The sequence below is a fragment of the Lemur catta genome, chromosome 8 (assembly GCF_020740605.2).
Source record: "Lemur catta isolate mLemCat1 chromosome 8, mLemCat1.pri, whole genome shotgun sequence".
In the NCBI taxonomy this organism is placed as follows: Eukaryota; Metazoa; Chordata; class Mammalia; order Primates; family Lemuridae; genus Lemur; species Lemur catta.
The window spans coordinates 6246405-6271651 of NC_059135.1; the positions used below are offsets into that span (position 1 = coordinate 6246405).

Sequence of the window (25247 nt, forward strand, 5' to 3'; positions counted from 1 at the left end):
GAAACCAGTGGAGATGTGTTATGAAAGTCAGAGCTCCCTGAGGGCAGAGAGTGAGGCTTTGCTGACATGAGGCAGCTAAGAATCACTTTGTGGACCAGAGTTCCATCTTTTACTGGCAAGCACCACATACCCATGCACTTTTGTAGAATCTAGGCAGATAGAATATATCTCACTTTACCCAAGAATTCCACAACTTATTGGATGAGAAACTGGGATTTCTAGTGTGAGATTTATTAAAGTAGGACACAGGAGAAAAGACAACGTAGAGGAGCATGGCCAACTTGTTTTTGTCCCTGAGGAAGATGAACCTTTGTCATGCCTCTCCCCGTGGGCCTGGTGTGGCAGTGCCAACCTGCAGCCAGGACTCTAGGATGAGGACAACTTCTTGCTTAGCTATGAAATTTTCCCCCATTTGCGAAATGGGATGCAATTCGGATTATGGAATTTGAGAGCCACAGACTCATCTTCTTACTATCCAAGACAGTATAAAACAAAAAATGTTTGTGGTTTCTGTATCAAAGCAGTCTTGGTACAAGCTAGCCCATCACTGCCACTCTTGTCTCCTGGTACCTCTACACGGGCCTGTTAGTGGAAAGTCCACATTTCAAAATGTCTAATTGACTAAAATCCCCATTGTGCTACAGATAGGAAGACACATGTAGTTCTACAAGTTCTGGTATACTCTACAACCTGGAATTTCCTGGCAAACCTGCCCTTGAAGCCTGGGCTGGCCTCTTACAGCTGTGTCCGTTTACCCCAGTGTCCATGTAAAATTTTCCCGTGCCATGATGTAAAGACGCAGAAGGTGGCTGTACAACATACATGACGAAAGGTAGTATATGAACAATATGTACTTATTATAAGAATAAGGCCTGGAACCTCATTTATCACACTATATTGGAAAATGACCTAGGGCAAACATATCCAGTAATGTTCTTTAAATCCTCAAACTATGTTTATGTCTGGATTAAAGCAGGCCTTGCAACAGATGACATTTACAATCAAGGTGCATCAGCTCTGAATACCCGGGAGGCAATCAGTTCTTGACGCTGGCTGCACATGGGAATTACTCGGGAAATGAAAAACCTGTGCATGGCTCCTGTCTCAACCAATGGAAGCAGAACTGGGAGGGCCCCTGCTCATGCACCTTCCCCAGTGCTGAGACCCCTCACCTTTAGTTCAGCCCTGACAGTTAAAGCAGAGTTCAGTGTGGGATGGAGCTCAGACTGAGAAACACAGACAACAGCCGTGCTTCCCTCCAAGTTCAAAAACAGAATAACCTGAGGCTATTGCAACACTTATTTGGGGCCTATTTTGAGAATCACTTACCTCTTTGGAAGTGACTGTAAAGGGTTCATTCAGCTTTTTTGCTCAAATGTTGGCTGCCTCAGACTTCAGATCATAATGGAACCTTGACTCAAGCTGGTGGGCTAAGTGGACATCTGTCTGGCAGAGTCCCTCACAGAGGTCATTTGTTATAGCTCAGGCTGCTTGTTAGGTATCTGAGCTGCCACAAATAAACCACTCCTTAATGAGGAAAATTCACACCTCTTTAGCAAAGAGGAATTTTAAGACTAAAAGAAGACCCACCATAATTCATATAAATCCTATGGAGAAGGGCTCAGTGCAGAAAACTGTAGAATGTTATGTGTTGGGCTCTTCTACTACAGATGGCAAAGTTCTGAAAAAACACGTTTCCAGTTTTAGTTAAGATGCACACGTGATGTGAAACTGGAATACTGTTGTTTACAGGGAGTAAATTTGTGGAATGGAGTTTCCATGATGAACAATGAGGAAAGACCTCAGAATAGCACTATCCATTACTTACAAAATGAACAAATACCAAGAAAACAAAAGAAATAACTTTCTTTCCCCTTTCTTTGCTAAGGGCAAAGACGAATAAAATAACAACCAAGAGACATGGAGTTTGAAAAGTATATAACAGATTTTTTATTTACAATCAAGTTCTGTTGGGCAACATAATTAAATAAATAAAAGATGTGCCCTGTGAATTTCAACTCTCCTTAGCACAGGTCCTCTGAAGAGCAAACCGTAAAGGGCAGATGCAGGCAGGGAAAGAGGAACGGAGCCCAGGCCTGTCGGCAGCAAGCCCCCTGGTTCCTCTCACCGGCTCTAGCACTCACATCCCCAAGTGCCCAGAGAACAAGTGTGGAAGAAAAAAAATTAAAGTGCAAATTAAAAAGTGATAAAAACACTGGTGTTTCGGACACCCAAAGAACTAAAATTTTACAAACAGGTAAAATGGCAAAGATAAACGTTCTTCCCCCGGCTTTCCTCACGACCCGAAATGGGAAGATGACGCTGCTGTCCTTCAGGGACTGGGCTTCTCTCACTAAAGCACCGAGGGCACTGCACACAGGCTGGGCAGGGCGGTGGCTGGAATCACCGGCTCCAGAGTAATACGCTCGAGGCCCCAAATCCCTTGTCACTAGCAAGAATGTGTTATGCACCCACCTTCTCAGTGTTTGCAGCAAACCCACTTCTCTGGAAAAGGTTTTCACACTTGCTCTCAAAAAAATTTTTTTTAAAAAAACCAAGTTGAGATTTATTTCTTGACCAAGAAATAAATATGTAGAATTCTGGGGGGCAAGGGAACCAGCTCTGAAGACCAGTTGAAGAGACCTAGGGCAATTTCAGCAGTAATAAGACGCGTTCAGAACAAGAGCCCTGTAATAACATTGCAGCCTACCAGCAAGGGGACCATGGTCCCCTTAGATTACGGACGGGCCCCCCATTTGAGTTTCCGTTAATCCAATGCTTAAAGCAGTTCACTGGGCAAGTGGCCCCAAGGTGATGGACATGCACTAGGCCAGGACCAACTTTGGAAGGACGGGAGAAAGCACAGAGAACCAACACCTGGACATGGGGGGTGTTTTTGGCACTGCCATCCAGTGAGGAGACCCCGGGGGCCCTGTGCTTCCCCAATGAGGTATGGAAGGTCAGAGCTACTAGTAGTGTTTCCCACGTGAACCAAGGCAACAGCCTAAACTTCTGCTAAGTGACTGCAGTGTCCCGAGTTTTTCAGTGTTATTCTTCCAGGCCAGTAGAGACCTTAGCCAAATCCTCGGAAATCCTGTTCAAAGGAAGGCCACTGAGCCACATGGCTTGAGCTCTTCTCTGGGAGGTCAAAGCTATTCCCGGCACACCACCTGCCAGGACAGAGCTGTGGGAGTCCACGTGCTTCTCCGGAGGAGGGTGCCGAGGTCCCCCCTGCCCTGAGAGCCCCATCAATACTGCGCCCACAGCACAGCTTTGGATCCTTTGTCCACACTGACAACATGTGAGCCGGAGGGGGACCACGCCACCGCGTTGATGGATGAGCTTCAAAGGAGAGATCAAAAGAGCATCAGGGTTCAGAACATTTGCATTGAGTCTTAGTAAACCAAACACCACACTCACATGCATTCAGCGAGTCAAGATTTTTCCAATTTTCATTTTCTTCTCCAGCACTGCACCCACATAGAGGCAGGGACTCATTGAGAAAACCTGCACCGTGTTCTATTAAGTTCTGTCGGGATGAAGGGAGTTTGGCCCCGTTAGCAGCCAAGCCTTATCATGCTCACACTAAGGGAGTAGCTGTGTATGCCTCTGAAAAGCTAGGAGGATGTGCACTGGTCAGCACTGGATAGGACTGGGAGCAGAGCAGTCACTGCTGCCCAAGGGCAGAGAGAGGGTTCTGGAGGAACCTGGTGTTTGTGTCCCAATTAGCAGGTGGGCTTGTGTGGACAGAACAAAGCTGGGGAAAACGTGGGCCTGGGGACTGCCTATCACATGGAAAATAAAAAAGGTGTATGAAAACCAGTGTTTAGGACAAGTCAATTTACTAACAAAAGGGACTTACAAGGGAGAAAGAGAGAGAGGAAGGAGAGTAGGGAAGGGGAAGGAGGAAGAGGGGAAGGAGAGTAGGGAAGGGGAAGGAGGGAGAGAGGACATGGTACACAACAGAGAGAGGCAGGGATGTGTCTGTAACACCTTCCATTCGAACCGCTTGACCTGAAGCGATCTGTAAGGGCCGTGGTCTGCTGCCCTGTGTGACCCGCCCCAGCTTCCTTCCACCAACCCGCTCAGGCAGCAGAGCAGGTGAGCGGACGCCGCCTTCATGAGGCTGACTGACGTGTGAGCCCAATGAGGACATGATCCCTGAGGGAAGGAAGTCACAGGCCCTGCCCACCACCTCAGAGGGGCCGACTGGGTTAATCTTACCTGTGATGCTTCGAAAGAACCTTCTCCACTTTCCCCGCGAGCACACTCCACACATAGAGGGCACCCTCAGCTGAGCCTGCTGCCACGTACCTGCCATCAGGGCTAGAGGAGGCAGTAAGGGAAGAAGGCTGTCAACTCCACACCTGCAATTCAGCAACCTCATGGCCCTCTGGCCAAGGAGGAATGTTTATTCTTCACTTATGACCACCCTCTGTGTATGCAGACGTCAGAGTGTGTGCTGTTCACGTCCCTACGGCCAAATCTGCTTCACTCTGTTATTCCGGCCTCGTCCAGCTCCGGAAGAGTGGCACATTCCTTCCTGGGGCTCCAGTGCCTAACCATTTACCAGACTCAAACACACACACCGGAGATCAACGCCAACCTCCAAACAGCTAAAGGTTTCAGCCGACAGCCTGTCTTGTCACATGGTTCAGTGAAAGTAGGAGAGGAGAGGACAGAGGAAGCATCAACGGTGGAGTAGCTTCTGCACAACACAGGAACTGAGCCGGGAACTACAGCGTGGAGACGCACAATACGTGGAAGGAGGGGAATGAGGAGAGGGAAACTGCAGACCACCTCAGAGTGCCCTTCTCCAAAGAGCCTATTCAGATCTGTCCCTGGGCTCAGCAGCCTTTCCGGCTCTTTTCTAATAGCTCTTGTGTAAGAGGGTGAAGAGAAGAGAACCTGAAGAGCTCACCCAGAAAAAAGCGACTAGCGAGTCGTTGTTTTGGGTGTAACACACTTAGGTTCACGTAATCACACTAAAAAGGGAGAGACCATGATGGCGATCTCCAATAACGCAATCACATGCTCACTCTTGGACACTTGTGCCGAGACACTGGACACATTCAGCTCCATATCCCCACGTGCATTGAGATAACCAAGTGCTGGGGTGAGGGGCATCATTACTAACCTGAAGACAACCCTGGTCCAATCAGAGCCGCACTTGAACCCGGGTGCACTGAAACAGACAACGGGCGCTGTTACCAGAGAGCTCTGGCCACGCAGCATGCACAAGAGCAGGGCTGGGCTTCTGGGCTTCCTGCGACCCTCAGGAAACCAGCACATCTTGGGTTACCTGAACGTCTGCTTGACGGCATTTGTTCGAAGATCAATAACTTTTAGCAGGTCATCACGGGAGCAGGTCAGGAGCTCAGTCCTCTCTGGGTTTAAGTCCAGGGCAGTAATCTTCCCCAATAGCTCCATCTCTCGGACTATACTCTCTGACCTAAGAGAGAGATGAAAAATCTGAGAAAATGTAACATGGAAAGGTCAGAACTTCTCCATTTAACCAGCATGTCATGCCACGGACAAAAAAAAAAAAAAAAAAAAGGCACTGCAATTCAACTAGAATGTAACATTCTTTAAGAACAGTAAATAATCACCTCAGTGACTACTTTTATTATTATTTTTGCATCAATAGACCCTATGACAGTAGTTTTCAGTACCAGAACTCTGAATCTGGTAAGAATTTCCCTGCCCATTTTTAGATTGACAATCAGAGCTTCTGATCAGCATGAGTTAACTAGGGCTACCATCTAATAAGTATTATTTCAATGTTATAATTCCAACTTTGGATACAGGTGGCACAGAAAACCTGCTTTCATAGGCCTGGCTGCCTTGCATGGACACCTGTGTAGTCTCTGGCAGGTTTCCTGCTACACTCAAGCTCAGGTCTGGGGCCTTCCAACCCGAGCTTGGCCATTCTAGATGTGGAACTGGGGAGTCCAGGACAGAGTCACCACCCTACACACCTTCCTCTTCTCTTCTTCCAATCCTTTTCTGTGCCCCAGCCCATGCCCAGGTCAGCTAACAGCCACCCTGAACAGGCCTTGGTGATATTCACAGCCAAAGGAGATGCTGACCTCTCCATAGTAAGCTTTCAATGAATTTTTTTTTTTTTTAACCTCACACCTTAACTAAGCGAGAGTTTATCTTATTGCTGCTAAACACCAGGTTGAGGCAAGCTGCTCTACCTCCTGGGGACCCAGGGTCACCTATCAAATTAGAAGGTGGACCAGGAGGCATCTATCACCCAGTTTAACTCTAAAATTCCAGTTTTAAGTTCCAATTTCAGGTTTTTAAAAGCTAACCAAAGGTTATCAATAAAACTTGAAGCAGTATCCAGAAGCTACAAGCATCATGGCGGGCTTTCTGGAGCCATGCCACATTCCCAAGCACCATGTGTAACCACAGTCCTTCACTGCCCTCTCTCCATGACCCTGCTGGGCAACTGGGCTTCTGGCCCAATCACCTCTATGCAATCGGATCACCAACTAACTCTACCCACCTCTGCAGCAGTCAGCCCCGGGATCTCTCCTGCCACTGACAGCTCTGCTTCCTCTCCCCTCAAATCCCCACCCCAGCTTCCTTTCCCTTTCCAGCCACTCCTCCTCAGGCTGCTCCCTAATCACAGTCCTTGCCTTATGCGACTTCTCTGCATAATCCTTCTGTCTTCAAAATCCTCCTGTTCACTGAGGACTCTTGATTTTTCCTCTACCTCCAACTTCTTAAAACTTTTGTTTTCCCCAATATCTATTACAAACCACAAATTAATGTCCATGTTGAAAATACTCACCATACCCTCATTCTAAATCTGTCCTCATTTAATCTCCATCTTGCTCTATTTCCCCCCACACTCACCCTCTGCCTGCAACCTGTCAACAAGCCCTGTCCACATTCGCCCTCAAATAGACTTCCTCCTCCATGTCTCCCTCTACTGTCTTGAATTCAGGTCCCCATCAACTCTTTATTGATCTCCCTGCTCCTCAATATGCCCTCTCAAAGTGCCACCAGAACAATCTACTAGACTCTTGCAAAGTAATCATTTCCCTAAAACCCTGACGGCTTACAGGATCGAGCACCTGGCAATGGCTTGTCAACCCTGTGGCAACCTGATCCCAACCCATCCCACCCCCTTTGCTGCCCCTTGCCATGCGTCAGCCATGCCAGGCTGCTCTGCTGTTCTGGTCTGGAATGTCTGAGTGGCTACTCACCTCTCCAGACACACCTAGAGAGGCATTCTTTCACATACTTGGACAAGGTCCTGTGTCTACTGCAGCACACTGCTCATTAACTTTTGTGTCTGCTTTCTCTAGTACATTCTATCATAAGTTACCTAAAGGTAGGAAGAGTACCTTGTTCGTTTTTGCTTACATAGCAGTTACTAAAGTACCCAGTACACAGCAAACGTTCAATAAATGATTGCTGAATTTCACAGCCTACTTCATGGTAAAGCACATCAACGTGTTAGTAAGATAAAGGTGTACAGCAGCTCACTTCTGCCATTTCCAGAGATTTTAAAACAGACTGTTTTATCTGCCCTCCCCAGCAAGCTTTTGGGTATCATACCGAATGTCCCAGAAACGAATTTTCTTGTCAAAGTGGCCACTCATTACACACTGCTCTGTGCAGACAATATCATTGCAACTGGACCCTGCAAACACCGTCTTTATGCCTGAAAGAAAAGCAAACATGATTAATCAAGCAGAGGCACCTACATGGCTGTGTACACAACACTGCTACACTCTAACCACTGAGTTACCACAATTACTCATTTAAATAAGGCCTTCAATAAGAAAAACTGTCACTATCTCAGTACCCTCTAAATGTGAAACCAGATCTGAAATGCAAATTGTATCACACTAAATTCAGGCTCAGACATGGGAACAAACACCTCCACGCTAATGTCTAAGTATATACACAGAGAGACTGAATTTCCTCACAGACTTTGCTGCGTAGATCCCAGAGTTTGAGAGTCCGGTCGTGACTTCCTGAGACAATCCGTGCATTGTCCAGCAGGAACTTAGCAGAGAGTACTTTCCCACTGTGTCCCGTGAGTGTGTGCTAGGAGAGAGAACACAGCCTGGGTGAGCCTCGGGCGCCACACACTGCCCACTCTGGCGGGGAGCATCCATGGCATCTAAACCCCCAGAGCCAGAGTTTCAAAACGCCCTGTCAGGAACACTGAACGTGGTAAGAAACCAAAGGGAAAAGAAATACAGGATATGAAGCACAGTTTCATTCACTGAGTCCCAACCAAAGAGGCCACATGTTTCATACAAAGCCTATCTTTGGGTGTTGCCCATAGGTGAGATATCAAGACCAATTAAAATAAATCTCCCTCTAAAAATAACATTAAAAACAAAATCCAACATCAATAGTCCCAAATGTCACATGGCCCCCAATTCCTTAAAACGAAAGAGGGGCAGCTGGAGGACCCTTTTGAAATCAGCTCCACTACAGACACCTGCCTGTACTGCTTTACCCTGTGCTGCTGAAAGTCAGTTTCATATTAAAGTCAGATTACACAGGGTCACTGCAGGCCTAATTAACAAAAGGAATCATCAGGACTCTGTTATACAAATAATCAAAACCCTTGAAGGGTTTCTAATCAGAGGTCTCAGCTTGAAAAGGTCAGATCATAGCCACAGATACCGGCACTCCCAGGAATCAAATCCCTCTGTGACTGAGCTGTTGGATGCCAACCATGGCATCCTCCCTGGGCTCGCCAAGGAACACAGAACACAGAACAGGGACATCACAGAGTGTCAGCTGCCCTTCTGCCCATCACAGCACTCCTGGAGGCTGAGAGAAGAGAGGTGGCTGGGGACTGTTGGGATGCAGGGAGGGCATCTGACAGAAGAGAGGTGGCTGGGGACCGTTGGGATGCAGGGAGGGCATCTGGGAGTCAGACCTTTTACTATTCATCATTGACCTCTGTATAGTGTAGGATTGGCATTTTAATGTGTGTAAAACTCTACAGACTCAGAAGGTATTCACTGATGTTTTCTAATTAAAAAATGCCTCTAAAGACCCTAATATACTTAGTACAACTGCTAACTTACTTGGTTCCAATCCCAACTCCCAAAGATGAGCCCTCAGAGTTCAGTATTAAATTTTTAGTGTTAAAATTGTAGGGACTAATCTTTCCTCTCTTCTCAGTGGAACAACTCTGTTTCAGCACAAAACAGAAAACTTAGGGCCACTTATACTTCCCCTCTTCAATGGAAGAAGTTTGCATGGATTCTAACACTTGTTTATCCCACATTTAAACCTCTCTGAAAATGGGACAGCATCTCACAACTGCTGCCAGCCAGGTGGCGGCTGTGCTATGGCTGTATGAAAACCTCCCACTTATCCTTCTGGTAAGATCAAGAAAGTTCCAGCAACAAACCTTACATTGAATTCAGTACATAAGTATCAGTTCCACTCATTATAAATTATCCAATGGCTGGGTGCGGTGGCTCATGCCTGTAATCCTAGCACTCCGGGAGGCTGAGGCAGGAGATCGCTTGAGCTCAGGAGTTCGAGACCAGCATGAGCAAGAGTGAGACCCCGTCTCTACTAAAAATAGAAAAATTAACCAGGCATCATGTGCCTGTAGTACCAGCTACTCCGGAGGCTGAGACAGGAGGATCACTTGCGCCCAGGAGTTTGAGGTTGCAATGAGCTAAGATGATACCATGGCACTCTACTGCAGGTGACAGAGCAAGACTTCGTCTCAAAAAAAAAAAGAAAAAAGAAAAAGATCCAATCTGTACAAATCACAGGGAGAGACAAAATTTGGGTAGGTATTTCTTATGTCTGTAAATTAAATTCTTAACAAATATCTTTAACAAAAATTCAACAATTATATGTATATGCAGTTTCTTATTTAGTATAAGAGTAAAATAATATTTTAAAAACATAGGGAGAAAAAAGACACCGCTCATAAGCAGCCTATGCAAATATAAATGCTCCTCAACACGTACGGGGTCAAGCCCTGACAAACCCAGCCTAAGATGAAAAATCTTAAGGCGGAGACCATCTGTACTCTCATTTTTACATACATTAAATGCACATGTTAATCTTTACATAATTACGCTCTTCCTAAAAATTTATCCATTGCTCTCCTTCACCTTACAGCATAAGCACTTTTTCATGTGATACCTGAAAACTCACGGAGTTTAGGGTCCCACCAATTTGGCTTTGAACACTGGGGTCTCTAACATCTGTGAACAAGGAATACCCTCAAGCTGCTTCAGTAAGGACTCAACAAGGTCGGTGCATTGATTCTCTTCCTTTTTATACCCCCTTTCTTTAAAAGTCTTCACAGTGTGCTGTGATGAACATCTATATAACTCTCTTCTCTTATTTCTAAGAAGGAAACGGCTGAACTAATGGGAACGGAAGGGGTGTTTTATTTCTTGGCTCTTTAGCTGCATTATTAGCTTGCTTCTTATAAAGCTTGGCCTTCTTCTCATCTTGTATTTGGTGGAAATTCAGCTGAACCTGCCTGAGGCTGACTAGCCATCTCCGCACCCCCAGTGGAACAAAGTTTGGCCTCCTATGAGCATTCATTCAGGTCTACATCATTCACAAGTCCGTCTTTTAAGTGGATCAGATTTAAAATGCTTTTATCCATTAAGTGTTTCTGAAATTTATTTTTAACACTACTCTTAGGTTTCATCTTCCACTTTTAAACAGGGATTAACGAGAAATGGGCAGAGGGTTCAGATGTCACCCCAACCTGAGCACCAAAGTTGGGGGCAGTGGTTAAAGATTCCTTTGCTCTAACGGGCTGTGCACAGGCTCCCTCTGTGCCTCCTGGCAGATCCTGTGTGCTGACCACTATTACTAAACACAAAATTGCCCATTCAGACAGCACCTGAACCATACAGCTAACACTAACACCAACCAAAGACAAATGATCCCAGAAGAATGTAGAACTTGCTGAGAAAGTTTCTAAAATAAAAACCATCACCTAGTAGCCAATCCTCACTGTGGCCACTTCTCCACACCACTGTTAGAAAAGTGAGCAGGGTGGGTTTTATCAATTCAGTTCCTTAACTCTAATCTTACAGAACAGCCAGACAGTTTTGCACTGACTAGATTTTTAAGGGAGGCACTGGAGGACTGCTTTCAATGCCAGGCTGTTTCTAGGATCATTTACAAAAAGGATTTTAAAGCAAGTGCTCAACAGCTGCTTCTTGCACGACAGTCTTTTCCAAAACCATTCCCTTATCATGCGAGCTAAGGAGATACTGACCAAGATGTGGATTATGCCTGTGTTTCAGAACATGGCGGGATGGTCCATTCCTGTCCTCCAGTATCATCTGTTAACCAGGATCTAGGCAGAAGCAGCACCGCCTACAACAGGGAGTCTATGAAGTGCCCAACATTATGGACTTAGTCTTCTAGCCCAGCTCCTGGTCTCTAGGTCTCCTTGTGATCACAGACCCAAAAGTTGACACCTACCTGTAAAGAACTCCTCTTTTACTAATGAAAAAATATCACCCTGAACAGCTGGTTGACTCCTCAACAGCTTCCCTTCTATCTCCAAGGGCCTGATAACTCGTCAGTTTTGCTGTATCTGAGTCTAGAATAATCTAGACCAGCTGAAGACAAGAAAGAGCACAGGCTTCAAGTCAAACTCTCATCTTATTTATTAACTGTGTGTTACCTCAGGCTACTTTGAGGGTTTATTTGAGCCTCAGTTTCCTCATCTACCTACCTCACCTGGCTTCCCTGAGGATTAAACGCAATAGCATATATAATATAGCTCAGCACTGGGTCTAACAGAGAAGTCACTCAAGGAAATTTCCTTTTCCTTTAAGCACATTAACCACTGCAGAATATTCAACCCCATCTTAAATGTCCAATAAAACATTGCTGTTTAAACAAGTTATGGCACAGCACAGGATGGATTGCAATGCAGCCACTAGTACCAGCTAGACCGTCTTTTCCACATGTACGGAAACGTGTACACAGAGCTACAGGACTTCAAGTGGCAGGCTCCCAAGCAGTCCACCTGGCCCTTCACTGACCCAAGAACACAAGGCAGGCTATCAGCTTGCACAACACTCATCTTTGTCATCTTCAGGGCTCACACCTCGCATGTTCAGACCTGGATCTTTCTTTCAACTGAGAATGAAGAATTACTACCCTTGAGATACTGGCTAGCATCTAATACTGACAATCTTCCACATAGCTCTTTCAAGAAAATAGAGACTTAAGTAAGCCTAAGGAGTGAAACCCTAAGAATTCTGAAGAAAATGTTGGGAAGACTCTTTTAGACACCAGCCTAGGCAAAGAATTTATGAAGAAGACCCCCAAAGCAATCACATCAGCAACAAAAATAAACAAATGGGACCTGATCAAATTAAAAAGCTTCTGCACAGCCAAGGGAACTATCATCAGAGTGAATAGACAGCCTACAGAATGGGAGAAATTATTTGCTTTCTACACAATCGATAAAGGGCTGATAACAAGAATCTATGTAGCACTTAAGAAAATCAACAAGAAAAAATCAAACAACCCCATCAATAAATGGGCAAAGGACATGAACAGAAACTTCTCAAAAGAAGACAGATCACCAGCAAACATATAAAAAAGTGTTCAACATCTCTAATCATTAGGGAAATGCAAATCAAAGCCACAATGAGATATCATCTAATTCCAGTGAGAATGGCCTTTATCAAAAAGTCCTAAAATAACAAATGCTGGCATGGATGTGGAGAGATTGGAACACTCTTACACTGATGGGGGACTGCAAAATTAGTACAACCCCTGTGGAAAGTAATTTGGAGATACCTCAAAGAGCTAAAAATAGAAACACCATTTGATCCAGCAATCCCACTACTAGGCATCTACCCAAAGGAAAGAAAGACATTGTATAATAAAGACATCTGCACTTGAATGTATAAAGCAGCACAATTCACAATTGCAAAGATGTGGAAACAACCCAGGTGCCCATCAATACATGAGCGGATTAATAAAATGTGGTATATGTATACCATGGAATACACACCTACAAAAAACAATGGAGAACTAGCACCTTGTATATTATCCTGGATAGAGCTCAAGCCCATCCCTTTCAAGTGAGGTATCACAAGGATGGAAAAACATGCAGCATACGTACTCTCCATCAAATTGGTACTAACTGATCAACACTAAAGTGCTCACATGGTATTAATACTCATAGGGTGCCAGTAAGGTGCGGGGGTTGGGGGATAAACCCACAACTAACGGAAGCAGAACGCACTGTATAGGGGAAGGGCATGCTTGTAAGCCTGACTTGAATGAGGCAAATGCATTATATGTAACCAAATGTTCATACCCCATAATATCCTGAATTTAAAAAAAAATTAAAAATAAATTTAAAAATCTTAAAAAGAAAAAAAAAATGGAAATCTTAAGTGATAAGTTAATTACATGTTTCTAAAGATTCTTCCCACATCATCCGATCAGACCACTAGACCATTCTACTATAGCTCTCCACTTCCCTGTAGACTTACGAGGTTCATCCTCTTAATGTCACGCCCTCTGTGTTTTTTTGTGTGGGTTGACAAACTTTTTTGTAAAATGTCTACCAATGCCAAGTTCATCTTCCATTATCACTTTCAATAGCTTTTATTTAATAAGCTTATTGGACGATTCTTTCAAGCTTAAGAAAAAAAAGCCTCCTGGTCTTCACACATTTACCTGGGGACAGGACACGGTTAAGAGTAGGCTAAAGGCCCTCAAAGTCCACTAGTCTTGCAAAGAATCCAGTAAACTGCAAATTAAGCTACGTGCTTTTTGTTGTTGTTGTTGTTAGAACAAAGGCAATACAATCACCAAGTTTTGGTCTTGTCTTGGATACCAAGAGACTTCATGGCAAGTGTGGGTTCAAATGCAGATTTCCTCAACACTGGGTCTCATTCTCCCTTCTCTGACACCTGTCTCCTGTTTCCCAGCTTGAGTTTTTGTTGCTTCAGAGTAGTTTACCTCTGCGATAAGTACATCCACATGTACTTCTGTATCCTGCTTTCCAGCTATACTCTGTGAGGTAATTATTAGGTGTTAGGGCTTATAAGAATCACAATTCACACGCTGGTGCTAAAATCTGTGATGTGAAGCTAAAATTGGTATCTACCCAAAACTACCTAGTTCTTATGAACAGGGGTATTCCAAGTTGTTCATGCAAATGTGAGGGTGTTATTGCAAATATACTGAAAATTGAATCCTAGACAAAGCAAGAGTGTAAACTAGAAACACATTTTCCCAAGAAGGAAAGGAAAGGGCAAGGTGAATCAAGTATGATTTTCAGAAACACAACACAAGTCCCCTAACAGATCACTTGTCTTTTTTTCTATATTCCTGCCATGCAAAGTTTGGAGATTGTACTAACTTTCTCAACCGGACCTTACCCGTAATCGATAATCATCTACAGTCCAGATTCTGCTTGCAAAATCATTTGACGCTGCTAAGAGGTAAGATCCCTGCAGGAATAAAGGAGAGGAAAAACAAATTTTAGGCAAAATAGAGGAATTCAGTTCACACAATACAAATTCTGCAATAATCAAGTCCAAGGTTGAGATGCCTCAAACCACACCCCAATGTGAATATCGGCTATTGTCAGCAGTGTGCTGCCCATCTCCTTAGAGTTGAGACCTTTTCTCATGAGCTCACTTGATTTTCACCTGAATGTAATAGACATTTCAAGCTCAAAATGGAACTCAGCTCCTTTTCCCCTTGCAACCTTCACCAGCAGCAAATACTAATTCTCTACATACTGCCTGAGCCAGAAATATACCCTAGAGGCACTCCTGACTCTTTCCTTGCCTCATCTCCCAACTATCACTCTCAGACCTATTCATCTTCAGTGTGTCTAGCAAGTAGACCCTCTCCTCTCCAACCCTCCTGCCTCAGCTGCAACCTGGGCCTCTAGCAGGTCTGCAGAAGCACCAAATGCTCAGGTCACTGCAGACCTTCCCCCTCAATCCAATCATCAGCACTGTCACAGTTATCCCAGAATTTAACGCTGTACCCTCAAGGCTCCACACAGCTTTACAGAAGCTCAAACCCCACAACACAACATACACTATGACCCGCACCTAACTTTTTTCCAACCTTATTTCCTTATCATTCCTCAATTAAATCAAATCACTCCGCAATTAAATTCAAGGAGTAGTTATTACGAATATAATAGTCCAGGCACTGTGCTGGCTGTTGGGGGTACAAAGATGACTAACATCCAGACATTCATCCTCAGGAAGTTAGTTCTCAGTTTAGCAAAAGCAGCATATGTGGACAGCCACCATTCCAACAGGCTTGCACAAGATGCTACAGGAAAACAGAAGAACCCTCAGCCCAACTAGGAATGTGAAAAAGGCTCCCCAGAGAAGATAATGAAGGGGAGGACTCTTGAGAGATCACGAAGCTATCCTTGCCACCCAGCTGTCACCTCCACCCCAGCTACTGCACCAGTCTGCCCACGCCCTCCTCTTTGCCTCCCCTGCCTGTGATGACCGCTCTTGCATTTTTGCACGTGACACATGACCTTGAGGTCTGCTTTGAATGTCCTATTGTGTTCCCTAACCCTGACCCCAGAACCAACTGCTCCCTCATACATGTTTCCATCCTACTCCACACACATCTCCACCACAACCTTAGCACGATGATTAGCAGTTAAATGCTTTCATTGTCACTCTCACTTAAATGGCAAATCTCTGAGGGGAGGGACCAAACTGGCCCCTGGAGTACAGTGTCTAAACACTCAAAACATGGCAAGTAGAATTTTACAAAGCACTGAGTAACATCGCAAAGCCTAATGCATAAACCAAAACCCAAGGTACCAGTTAATTCTATACTCTACTCCCATCTCGAACATAGATTTGACTTAAGCTACACAGAATGGTAGAGAAACCAGATAAGTTATTTTTCAATTTCTAAGAACCACATGTCTTAAATTGTTCTCCAAGACCTCTAAAAACATAGATGTTAGATACTTACAGCACTATCAAACTCAATGCTTGTAATTCCTGCATTACTGCCAGATAGGGAACCCTTGAATTCACATTTGTCTGTATAAAAAGAAAAAAATTGAGGAAAGTCAGAAAGAAAGTTAAATAAAGCCAGTAAATAAGTTAAATTGGGCCACCGAAATACAATGGAAGCCAATTACAGTGTTGAAACTGCAGCTTTCCTACACCTTTACAGAATCAAACACCAGGACAAATGGAAGGTAACTGACAAAATACACAGTTAATTTCTCAGAGCAATGAATGTTTAAGTGGATGCCGACCCACCATTTTGCTAAAGAGATTTAGAATTATTAATGGCCTTTACACAGAGAAAGTGTAGGAATTTATAAAACATATCAAACTAAAGATTGAGTTTAGTTGTTATTTCTCAGTAATTTTTCTAATTTACATAAACAAATCTTTGGGTTTGATCAGTATTTGTGCCAACTTTATCACTTCTGTAGAAACTGACGATCAAGATTTCAGCATCCATGTTGTGATGATTTTTAATAAGGTTTGAGAAGGAACTTTTTCAGTCATGTTTAAATGACTAGGCATTAGAATGCCAATAAAGCTAGTCTGGTGTTTCTGAATTTTTCCTTATACTTTATCTCCACGAACCTAAGATTCTGGCAAGCCAACTAAGTGCCAGTGCCCCTGCCCCGCTTCCTGGCTCTCGCTCACCAACAGGGACAATGCACGTACCCTGCTGCCGTGCTTTCAGACAGCTTGGCCACCCACACGGCGACTTTAATAACACAATCATAAACTATGAAGGACAAAATTCTCAATGATTTAAGTGCCTTATAAAAAGGTAGCTGAAAGACAATCTATGTAGACAAGCTAGGAATTAGGAAATCGTAACTGAATTCATAAAAGAAGATAGGAATAGGAAAGATTTTAACATACAGTATCTTTTTTTTTTTTTTAAGAGACAGAGTCTCACTCTGTCGCCCTGAGCAGAGTGCCGTGGGGTCAGCCTAGCTCACAGCAACTTCAAACTCCTGGGCTCAAGCAATCCTGTCTCAGCCTCTCAAGTAGCTGGGACTACAAGTGCACGCCACGACTCCCAGCTAATTTTTCTATTTTTAGTAGAGACAGGGTCTCTCTCTTGTTCATCAGGCTGGTCTCGAACTCCTGACCTCAAGTGATCCTCTCACCTCAGCCTCCCAGAGTGCTAGGATTACAAGTGTGAGCCATCTCACCCAGCCAACATATAGTTATCTTTATCTTACTCGGTACTACTAAACAGTAGTAATAATGATTAGGGCTGGATACCAGGATCACAGGAACACTGGCTTGAAGCTGTCGTATATATTCAGGTCATAGATTTTTAAGCTGATTCATGAACCCCTCCCCAGAATTTATTCACAAAATATAGCATATTTAATGCCATTTCTTGGGTCCTAGCTTTCATCAGATTAGTATGTATTTGAGAAAAAGTTGAAAAGGGTTAATATACACTAATTAAAGTATCATTTTATTTAGGTAAGATTTTTACAGACAAAAATATTACTGCAAATTCTAAGAAATCTCTATGGCTTACGCTCAAATATCGTTCTATTTGCTTGGCACTGAACACAGTGCCAAAATGTAAGCACTGACCCATAAATGGTGTTCTATTCAAGAGATCCACCTCTAAAAGAACACATACTTTACTAAAGCTCTTTTATCTACAAGGTTCCAGGGTAGGCTATGTTAACAGCATTTATAAAATTAATTCCCAATGGACCATCTGCTTTTGAGAAAAGAATAGATGTTCCTATTGGATGGAAAGTGCCATTCTTCTGATATTTTAAAAGGGTAAAAAAACAGGACGCCCAAACTATTTCATAAAAGGTCTCCTTGGACTTGGCCTCTTCCAAGATGCAGTCAATATCAGCCAGGAGGAAAAAACCTACAGAATGAAAAAGCTATGGAAAAAAGGCCCCACAAAAACTACAAGAAATGCTGCCAAGCGTCCTACATTACATTTGTAGACTCAGCAGAAACTTTTATCAACACAAATTATACTCTGGCACAAATTATGTCAGTATTAACCTTGATTAGTGCTTATTTCCTTTTCATCAGCAAAAAGGTAACAGTATTACTGGCACTTCTAATTTTCCTATAGGTGTGTTTTTACCAACCAAGGAGTAAAACAAAAATACTTCTAATGCTGGCTGGGCTCAGTGGCCACATCTATAATCCTAGCCCTCTGGGAGGCCAAGGCAGGAAGACTGCTTCCAGTCAGAGTTTAAGACCAGCCTGGGCAACACAGTGAGACCCTATCTCTACAAAAAGAAAGCAAAATTAGCTAGGCATGGTGGCTTCTGCCTGTAGTCCCAGCTACCTGGAGGCTGAGGCAAGAGGATCACTTAAGCCCAGGAGACTGATGCTGCAATGAGCTATGACCACTGCACTCCAGCCCGGGCAACAGAATGAGACCTTGTCTCAAAAAAATAAATTCTAATGTTATTTCTATTTAACTTCAATGACATAATCAGACTATACACTTAGATTTTATAAACCAAATCTCCTAAAATTTCTTTTCTTATGATATGTTTTTATTATTGTTTTATAATAGCCTCAGCAGTTATCATTCCATAAGCTAACATGGTATTTCTGGGCAAAACAGCAAATCTTCATGGGCTTCAACTGGCTGTAACTGCCTGGGATTTAATTACTGAGTCCTTTTCCTGAAAATCAAAGGCCAGGATAAGACAAGTAGGGTGCTTTATTAATAATCTATTCTAACCAAAGGGATTACTAGATTGCTCTTGCTCTAATGAACCTTACAAATAGTAACCTATATGATTTCTTGGTTGCTCTATTGCTTAGAGAAGGCTTCAGTGGGAAGAAGAACATGGGATCTTAAGTTAAGACCTGGATTAATCCTACCCCCACCACTCACTTGCCATGAATCGCTGACTAGCCAGTCAATCAACTATGTAATTCATGTAGTATCTGAGTTTTATTTTCTTCATTTGTCAAACAGGTTGATTAGTTACCTTTCTAACTGCACGGGGCTTTTGTGTGTCAGGGGAAGTGATAAAAACAAAGGCATTTTGCAGTTATTTGATAATATGCTCAACTACGGAAACTTAACAAAGTACCGTAGACTTGTTATTTGACCTTAGTTTACTAAAAATATATGCATATTTAACTGAATCTCAAAAATGTCAGAACTGGGCTATGCCCAGCTTCAGAATCCTAAGAGATGGTTTCATTCACTCTTTCTGTTTTAATGTCATCCCCTTTTTGAGCACCCTGAGTTCCAATCAAAGAGACTGAGTCCTAATCTAAGGGCTCTTGTCTGGTAAGTTGATTGTTAAATAGATTTTTTCCTGGTAATATACCTCTTTTTTTTTCTCAAGCTTAGATATGACTTTGGTCATTTTTTCTAGGCTATTGTCACTGTCATGATTAAATGCATCAACCACAGCTTGATGTATAGTTTAATTATGGAGTTCATGATCGTAAGATTTATTTTCCTCCTAAAACTGGTACTATTTTTCAAGATGTTGATTAGTACATATGAAAAAAATTACATAGCCCTTACTAACATAAACATATTCATATAAACATATACATATCTTAACAGTATTTTCTAGTCACTATTTGGAAAACCACAGCTAGCAACCACTCAGATATAAAAAGTAACTGAAATAATACTACTTTGGTCAGATGATTCCTTACATAAAATGCTATGTTTTAAAAAGATGAACAAAGAGTGCCTGAAAGCAAGGTCAACCAGATGCTGCCAGCAGGGGTTCTTGCTGTACACTCCAGCGGGCTCTCACCTCCAAACACTTCCCAAAGTTTAACCCTCCGGTCCATGCCTCCTGTGGCCAGTAACCGAGAACCTGGACTGAACTGCACAGCGTTGACTTCCCCATCATGTGCATCCTGCAAGACAAGCACCCTGTTTCAAACCCAGTTACTATCATCCCCAGAGCCCGAGACAAACACACACTCCCAATGTCTAACAAGGGGGAAATGCTCATCTTTAAACAGAGGTGGATTCAATCATCAACTAAACTGGACTCCTAGCTCAGAGTCTCCTAAGATTCTATTAATTTATTTGTATAGTTACAGTTGCACTTCTTTAAATACAGTGCAACCTTTTCAAAAATCTGTGTAGACTGTCTAAACTTTGTTTACGCATTAATCTTACTTCTTCCAAGAATAATGACCCATATTAATCTTAATGGCTTAGAAGCCTAGAATTAACTGCCTCTTTTAGTCCAGACTGCATTAACACTACTTATTAGATTTATCACTAATTAACAATATTAACATTAAATACTATATATCTTCATATTGTATAGCATGTGGCCTCTCATGATAAAGAAAGCTTTACATGACGAGTCCTAATGTAAGCAGCGGCCAGCCCCATCGCTAGGCATCGATCTGTGTTATAATGGGATTTCATGTAGTTCTTTTTGGAGACATGGCACTAGCGTGTGCTGGCACTGTAACCTCTGCCAAATTTCTTAACTTCTCAAAGCCTCAGCTTGCTCATCTACAAAAAAGATTTTTGTTACTCAGAACCATGCCTCACAAGTAGACATTCAATAAAATAACAGTTACTATTTCAGGAGAATTTAAATTCTTTATAGGAAAATTTCTGAGAATGGCATAAACACTGAAACACATGACCTGAAAAGATGGCATCTGTGTTCAGGTTCAGAAGGGAAGCCAAGTAAAAAGCATCCCATACCAGGGGGAATTACATCCCGTCCTCATGTAATCAAAGATCATTGACAGTGAAATGTTTTTGGATGAAATACAATGTCTGGGATTTGCTTCAAATTGCTCCAGCAGAAGTGTACGGAGAAGACAGATGATAAGACTGGCAAATGGGACTAACTGGAGCTGCCTCACTGGATGACATCACCCAGGAGCTCTCTGTACTCTGTTTCCGCAGATGTTTGAAAATTTCCATAATGGGATATCGGGCGTGGGGAGGGGAAGATGAGAAAACATGGATTATCAGTATTAGGTCGTTAAACAGATCATTAACCACTTGCCTAAAAGGTCATTTTGGGAAGAGAAAACCTGATCTTCACAACTGGTTGGAACTGAAAAGATGCTTGAAATATCACTGAGAGCAGGACTGGGAGATAAGCATCATTTTGTTTAGTAATTTGATTTTCTACTTTCCCTCTCATGTCCCACTGCTGAAAATTTGTATGACAGGTGACCAAATCTTTTACCTCCATGTAATTTCCTTTCTTCTAATTTTTATGGTTTCTTTCTCCTTAGAGGTCTCAGATTGAAAACTTGAGATCATGCACCGTCACACCCGTGACTGCCACTCGTCAATCTCCTGAGTGCCTGGTTCTGTTGGATACTTGTCAGCTGTGAGTCATGCACTCTCAGAAACACTCACTGACAGAATCCCAAATTATCAGCTGCTCCATTATCCCATACACATGACTTAAATGTGACAGGAGAGAAAACAATCGGCTGCTGGGAGTTGAGGGCAAGGAAGGGACTGTGACATTCAGTGCAATCAGACCTTTTACCAATCATCATCGACCTCTGCGAGGAGCCAAGGCCTGCGATGGAATCACAGGAGTGGAGTGGGGATGAGAAGGGGCCTTGATGTTCCCCAGTCCAACTCCTCCTCCAAAGCAAGACTCCCTGAGCAGCCAAGGTGGTTCATCACTCAGCCAGTTCATTGTGCACAAATACCTATTAAGGTTCCTCCTTATGCCTGGAACTGAAAGCTCCCACCATATAAATTCCATCTCATTTTTACAAGTCTTTGCCTCCTCTGAAAGCTGGCTCCTTTAACTCAAGCCCATCAGTTAACAGGCCAATCCCAGAATCAGGAATTTTATTTCTTCTCAGAATAATGACCTATACCAATCTTAATAGCTTAAATGCAAGCCTAGAATTAACTGCCCCTTTTGGCTCAGACTACTTATTAGATTTACTACTAATTACTAATTTACTATTAATTAATATTAAATACTACATATCTAAATAATGTCTAGCACCCAACTCTCTGGGCTCTTTTCTTTGTGCTCTGCTCCTTCCCATCCCCAGTGCTCTGAAAGCCCAAAGCCAGGTACTAGATAACAGTTTCCTGAGGATGTTTTGATTTCTGCTCAATTATTCCAGCTGGGATGCAGATTAACTGTTAGTACTAGGACCCAGCTCTGAACTCCGGGTGCAGGCCTGGTATCACAGTGGCTTCTGCCCAGGACTATGTCCTGTTTCTAATCATAGGCTCCTAATGGTCAGAAGTCATTCAGACAGGGGCATAATTCATGAAACTGCTGCCTCCCTATTAGTGACAACTGCACAAATTATGCCCCTACTTCTCATCATCCCTAATTAGTTCTCCCTTGCCCCCTCCTTCATGCTACCAATCCTCTCTCTCAGACAGTCCTGTGTCACAGAGGATGTCTGTAATAAATTCTGTCCTCTGAAGCTAAGCAAAATATATCAATTCCTCATAGCCATACAGCCAACAGGTGTAAAAGTTTGTTATAAATAAAACCATGGAAAGCTCAGCTGCAGTCATAGAAAGAATCCTTTAACTGCCAGGCTCTGTGGCTGGAGCATACTTACAAAGACACACAGTGCAGTAGTCGGTACCCTCACTTCTTTACCAGAACCAGGATGAGTGTCCACATTATCCTGGGGGACTGGGAAGGAAGAGACAGAGCGTCTCCTAAGAAATAACAAAGACAAATATTAGACAGGATTGCAGGGGTTTGTTGTTCACCAAATGTCAGAAACAACTCAAAGATGACCTTGCTTAAGCAGACTGCCTCTGTCAATAGCTTTTGTCCCTTATAGACTCTTCAAACCACAGAGCTATTCACAAAAAATCAGAAGCGTCCTCACTCAATGAGAAAGAGAGCCAGCACATTCCTTACTCTCCTGCTTGCTAACTCAGACTCCAAAACTCAACACTGGAAAGCAATCCTGAACAACCGCTTACCCAGTCAATAAACTGCTAGGAAACGTTCTCAACTTAACAGCTTAGCTCCGAGGTAGCTTTTTGGTATTTCCACAAAACTATTTTAAGATGATTTCTATGCCTAGTTACAATCATCCTCAGCATACACCTGTGGCCAATGTGGAGTCGAACACATGCCAAAAGAAAGAGCGACGAGAGCATGAGTACGGTACAAGGATTTCAACCTGACAGCCCTGCTCAGAGGGCTGCCAGCATTCCTAGGAACATGCAAAGCATCCTGGTTAGCACGTGTACATCTGATGATTGAGGGTAGTGAAGCGTGATCAGCGTAATTACCAATGACCCACACTCACATGCTGGGCTAAGAGAGAGAGAATATTTTCACCTGGCAGCATCAGAAGAAGAATGATGTCCCAAAAGGGGAGACTCGGACAGACTAAAGGGAAAGGCCAGAGGTCAGCACGCAGTGAGATTGAGAGAAAGGAAGTTGAGGAAAAAAAGGAAGAAGCTAAATGAAAAGCTGAAATTAAGGCATCTGTATACTCTGCACCACTGAAATTCTGGTGTACATTAAAAAAATAATATATCATGTACATATATTTAGGTATATTTACATACATTTTAAAAAGGAAAGGTGAAGGTCTTCTAACCTACCCAAAGATATTAGTGATAGAATCCAGAAGGCCTCCAGCAGGCTGCGAGAGTCGCTTACTAAAGAGGAGGGGAGGATAGGTTTAAACCTTAGAAACATTTTGCCCAAATAATCAATCAATAAAAACAGTCCATAAAAACAGGTACCTAGGAGTATGTTTCCCATTTAGTTCCCAAATCCCAGGCAAGAGAAACCCAACACAGTACTGAACCACCAGAAAATAGTGGGAAGGTAGAAGGGAAAACCCAGCCTAAAAGTTTTAAAAGAAACAAGGTTCCCTAGAATTAAATTAATTTCCTGAAAATAAAGCCTTAGACAAAGAAATTGTCTAACTGATCTAACAATTTCAGGGTGTTAATAGCCAATCCCCATTCCTTCAGTCCTGCTTTAGCCGCCCCCCAAAAAATCCTTGAGCCCTCGTAAGAATTAAACAGCATGATCTAAACAATCATTCTGCTTGATAAGGTTTAACTATCTTTTAGGAAGTCACTACATGTTTTTGTATTTAGAAATGGGAGGCCACCTATGCTCTGTCTCCCTCCCATCAAGCAGAGGTCAGCCGAGAAAGACTAGACGCCTCTGTGGTGTGCCAGCAAAGGGCTCAGGGGTTTGGGTGCAACTGATTCCATTCTTTTGTGGTGTCCACAAATTTGCTGTCAAACTGTGGCTCGAGCTCTCCCTTTCCTGGCCCAACTGTGTCTACTTACGTGGCTGCTCTGCTGATGGCTCGCACGGGAGAGGTCTCCTCGGTGTGATCAGAGGTTTCATCCACAATGACTTCAATGTCATCATCCCTGGAAAGAAGGGCAAGGGATTCTCTGATTCTGCTAAACAGGAGCTTTGTGATGAATCTGTTTGGCAAATGCCAACATCCTTTTCTAGTCACACACAACCTATGTGACTTGGCTATGACAGATGGTTAAAAGTTCTGTGGAGAAAAAGGAAGAGCTGCCATGCTCTGGGCAACACTAAGAGAAACATTTAGCCTGTTCAAATCAAATCCAGAATTCCAACTGAGAATAATTTTAAAGGAACATTTGATCCTTTTAGATATAAATACAGCTCCCAATTGAAAAGCGATCAAACAACGGTCTACTGATTCTGTAACTGCATAACCAATACCAATGCAGAGACTTCCATCACAAGTCAGCTTCACAGCTGAAGGGCCCACGAGACAGGGCTGAGTATCTAAGACAGGTAGGGGCAGATGGAGTACAATAAAACGACAGTGTAGGAAGCTTTGCACAGTGGCAGTATTGTAGCCAATGAGGTTTATCTGAGGCACGATTATTGCTAAAAAAAATAAAATAAAATAAATGAATAAAAGAAAAAATGCATAGGGAGAAGAATCCAGGGGAAGAAGGGATTGCTAAAAGGGCCATTAACAACTTGATTTCATATATTTAATTAAAGATGGAAAAACAAAAGCTAAACACTATTCACTTTTGACTCCGAATATTCTGTGCTTATGTTTAAACACTCAGTGCCCCTGACATCTGGAGACCCCACCACGTTTCAAGTGATATCATCAAGTCCTAGGAACACGCTCCTTTTGTTGTGTATCCCACCAGATGCAAAGCACCCCCTCTTCATTTCTGTGAGCCACACCTTTCCTAGTTGAGGGGTAAGGCAAGTAATTATTTTGGTCTTAATGAACCTCCCACTGAATTGCAATCTTCATGGA

At 43.0% G+C, this 25247-nt stretch overlaps 1 protein-coding gene, 2 non-coding genes and 1 pseudogene across 8 annotated transcripts in view; 1 reads left to right on the plus strand and 3 right to left on the minus strand.

Moving 5' to 3' along the window:
- Positions 1-1921: 1921 nt before the first annotated feature.
- Positions 1922-25247, minus strand: part of ATG16L1 (autophagy related 16 like 1) — a 40822-nt gene continuing 17496 nt past the window's right edge. For 3 of the 6 annotated variants that reach the window (XM_045559603.1, XM_045559606.1, XM_045559608.1), the window contains 12 exons: positions 24271-24357; positions 23566-23622; positions 22557-22659; positions 19775-19880; positions 15982-16052; positions 14397-14468; positions 7950-8070; positions 7576-7681; positions 5303-5452; positions 5138-5185; positions 4225-4326; positions 1922-3342 (listed from right to left, as the gene is read on the minus strand). In XM_045559603.1, the coding sequence (XP_045415559.1) occupies positions 3249-3342; positions 4225-4326; positions 5138-5185; positions 5303-5452; positions 7576-7681; positions 7950-8070; positions 14397-14468; positions 15982-16052; positions 19775-19880; positions 22557-22659; positions 23566-23622; positions 24271-24357 (1117 nt within the window). In that variant the 3' untranslated portion in view covers positions 1922-3248. Of the gene's footprint in view, positions 3530-4224; positions 4327-5137; positions 5186-5302; positions 5453-7575; positions 7682-7949; positions 8071-14396; positions 14469-15981; positions 16053-19774; positions 19881-22556; positions 22660-23296; positions 23348-23565; positions 23623-24270; positions 24358-25247 lie in introns of all 6 variants that reach the window. The other 3 variants (XM_045559609.1, XM_045559607.1, XM_045559605.1) reach the window with 3 other exon arrangements.
- LOC123644256 lies at positions 8623-8942 on the minus strand. The gene has a single exon (XR_006737073.1). It is a non-coding gene; the product is annotated as a small Cajal body-specific RNA 6 (non-coding RNA).
- On the minus strand, positions 21241-21517 carry LOC123644257. The gene has a single exon (XR_006737074.1). It is a non-coding gene; the product is annotated as a small Cajal body-specific RNA 6 (non-coding RNA).
- LOC123644175 lies at positions 24800-24881 on the plus strand (annotated as a pseudogene).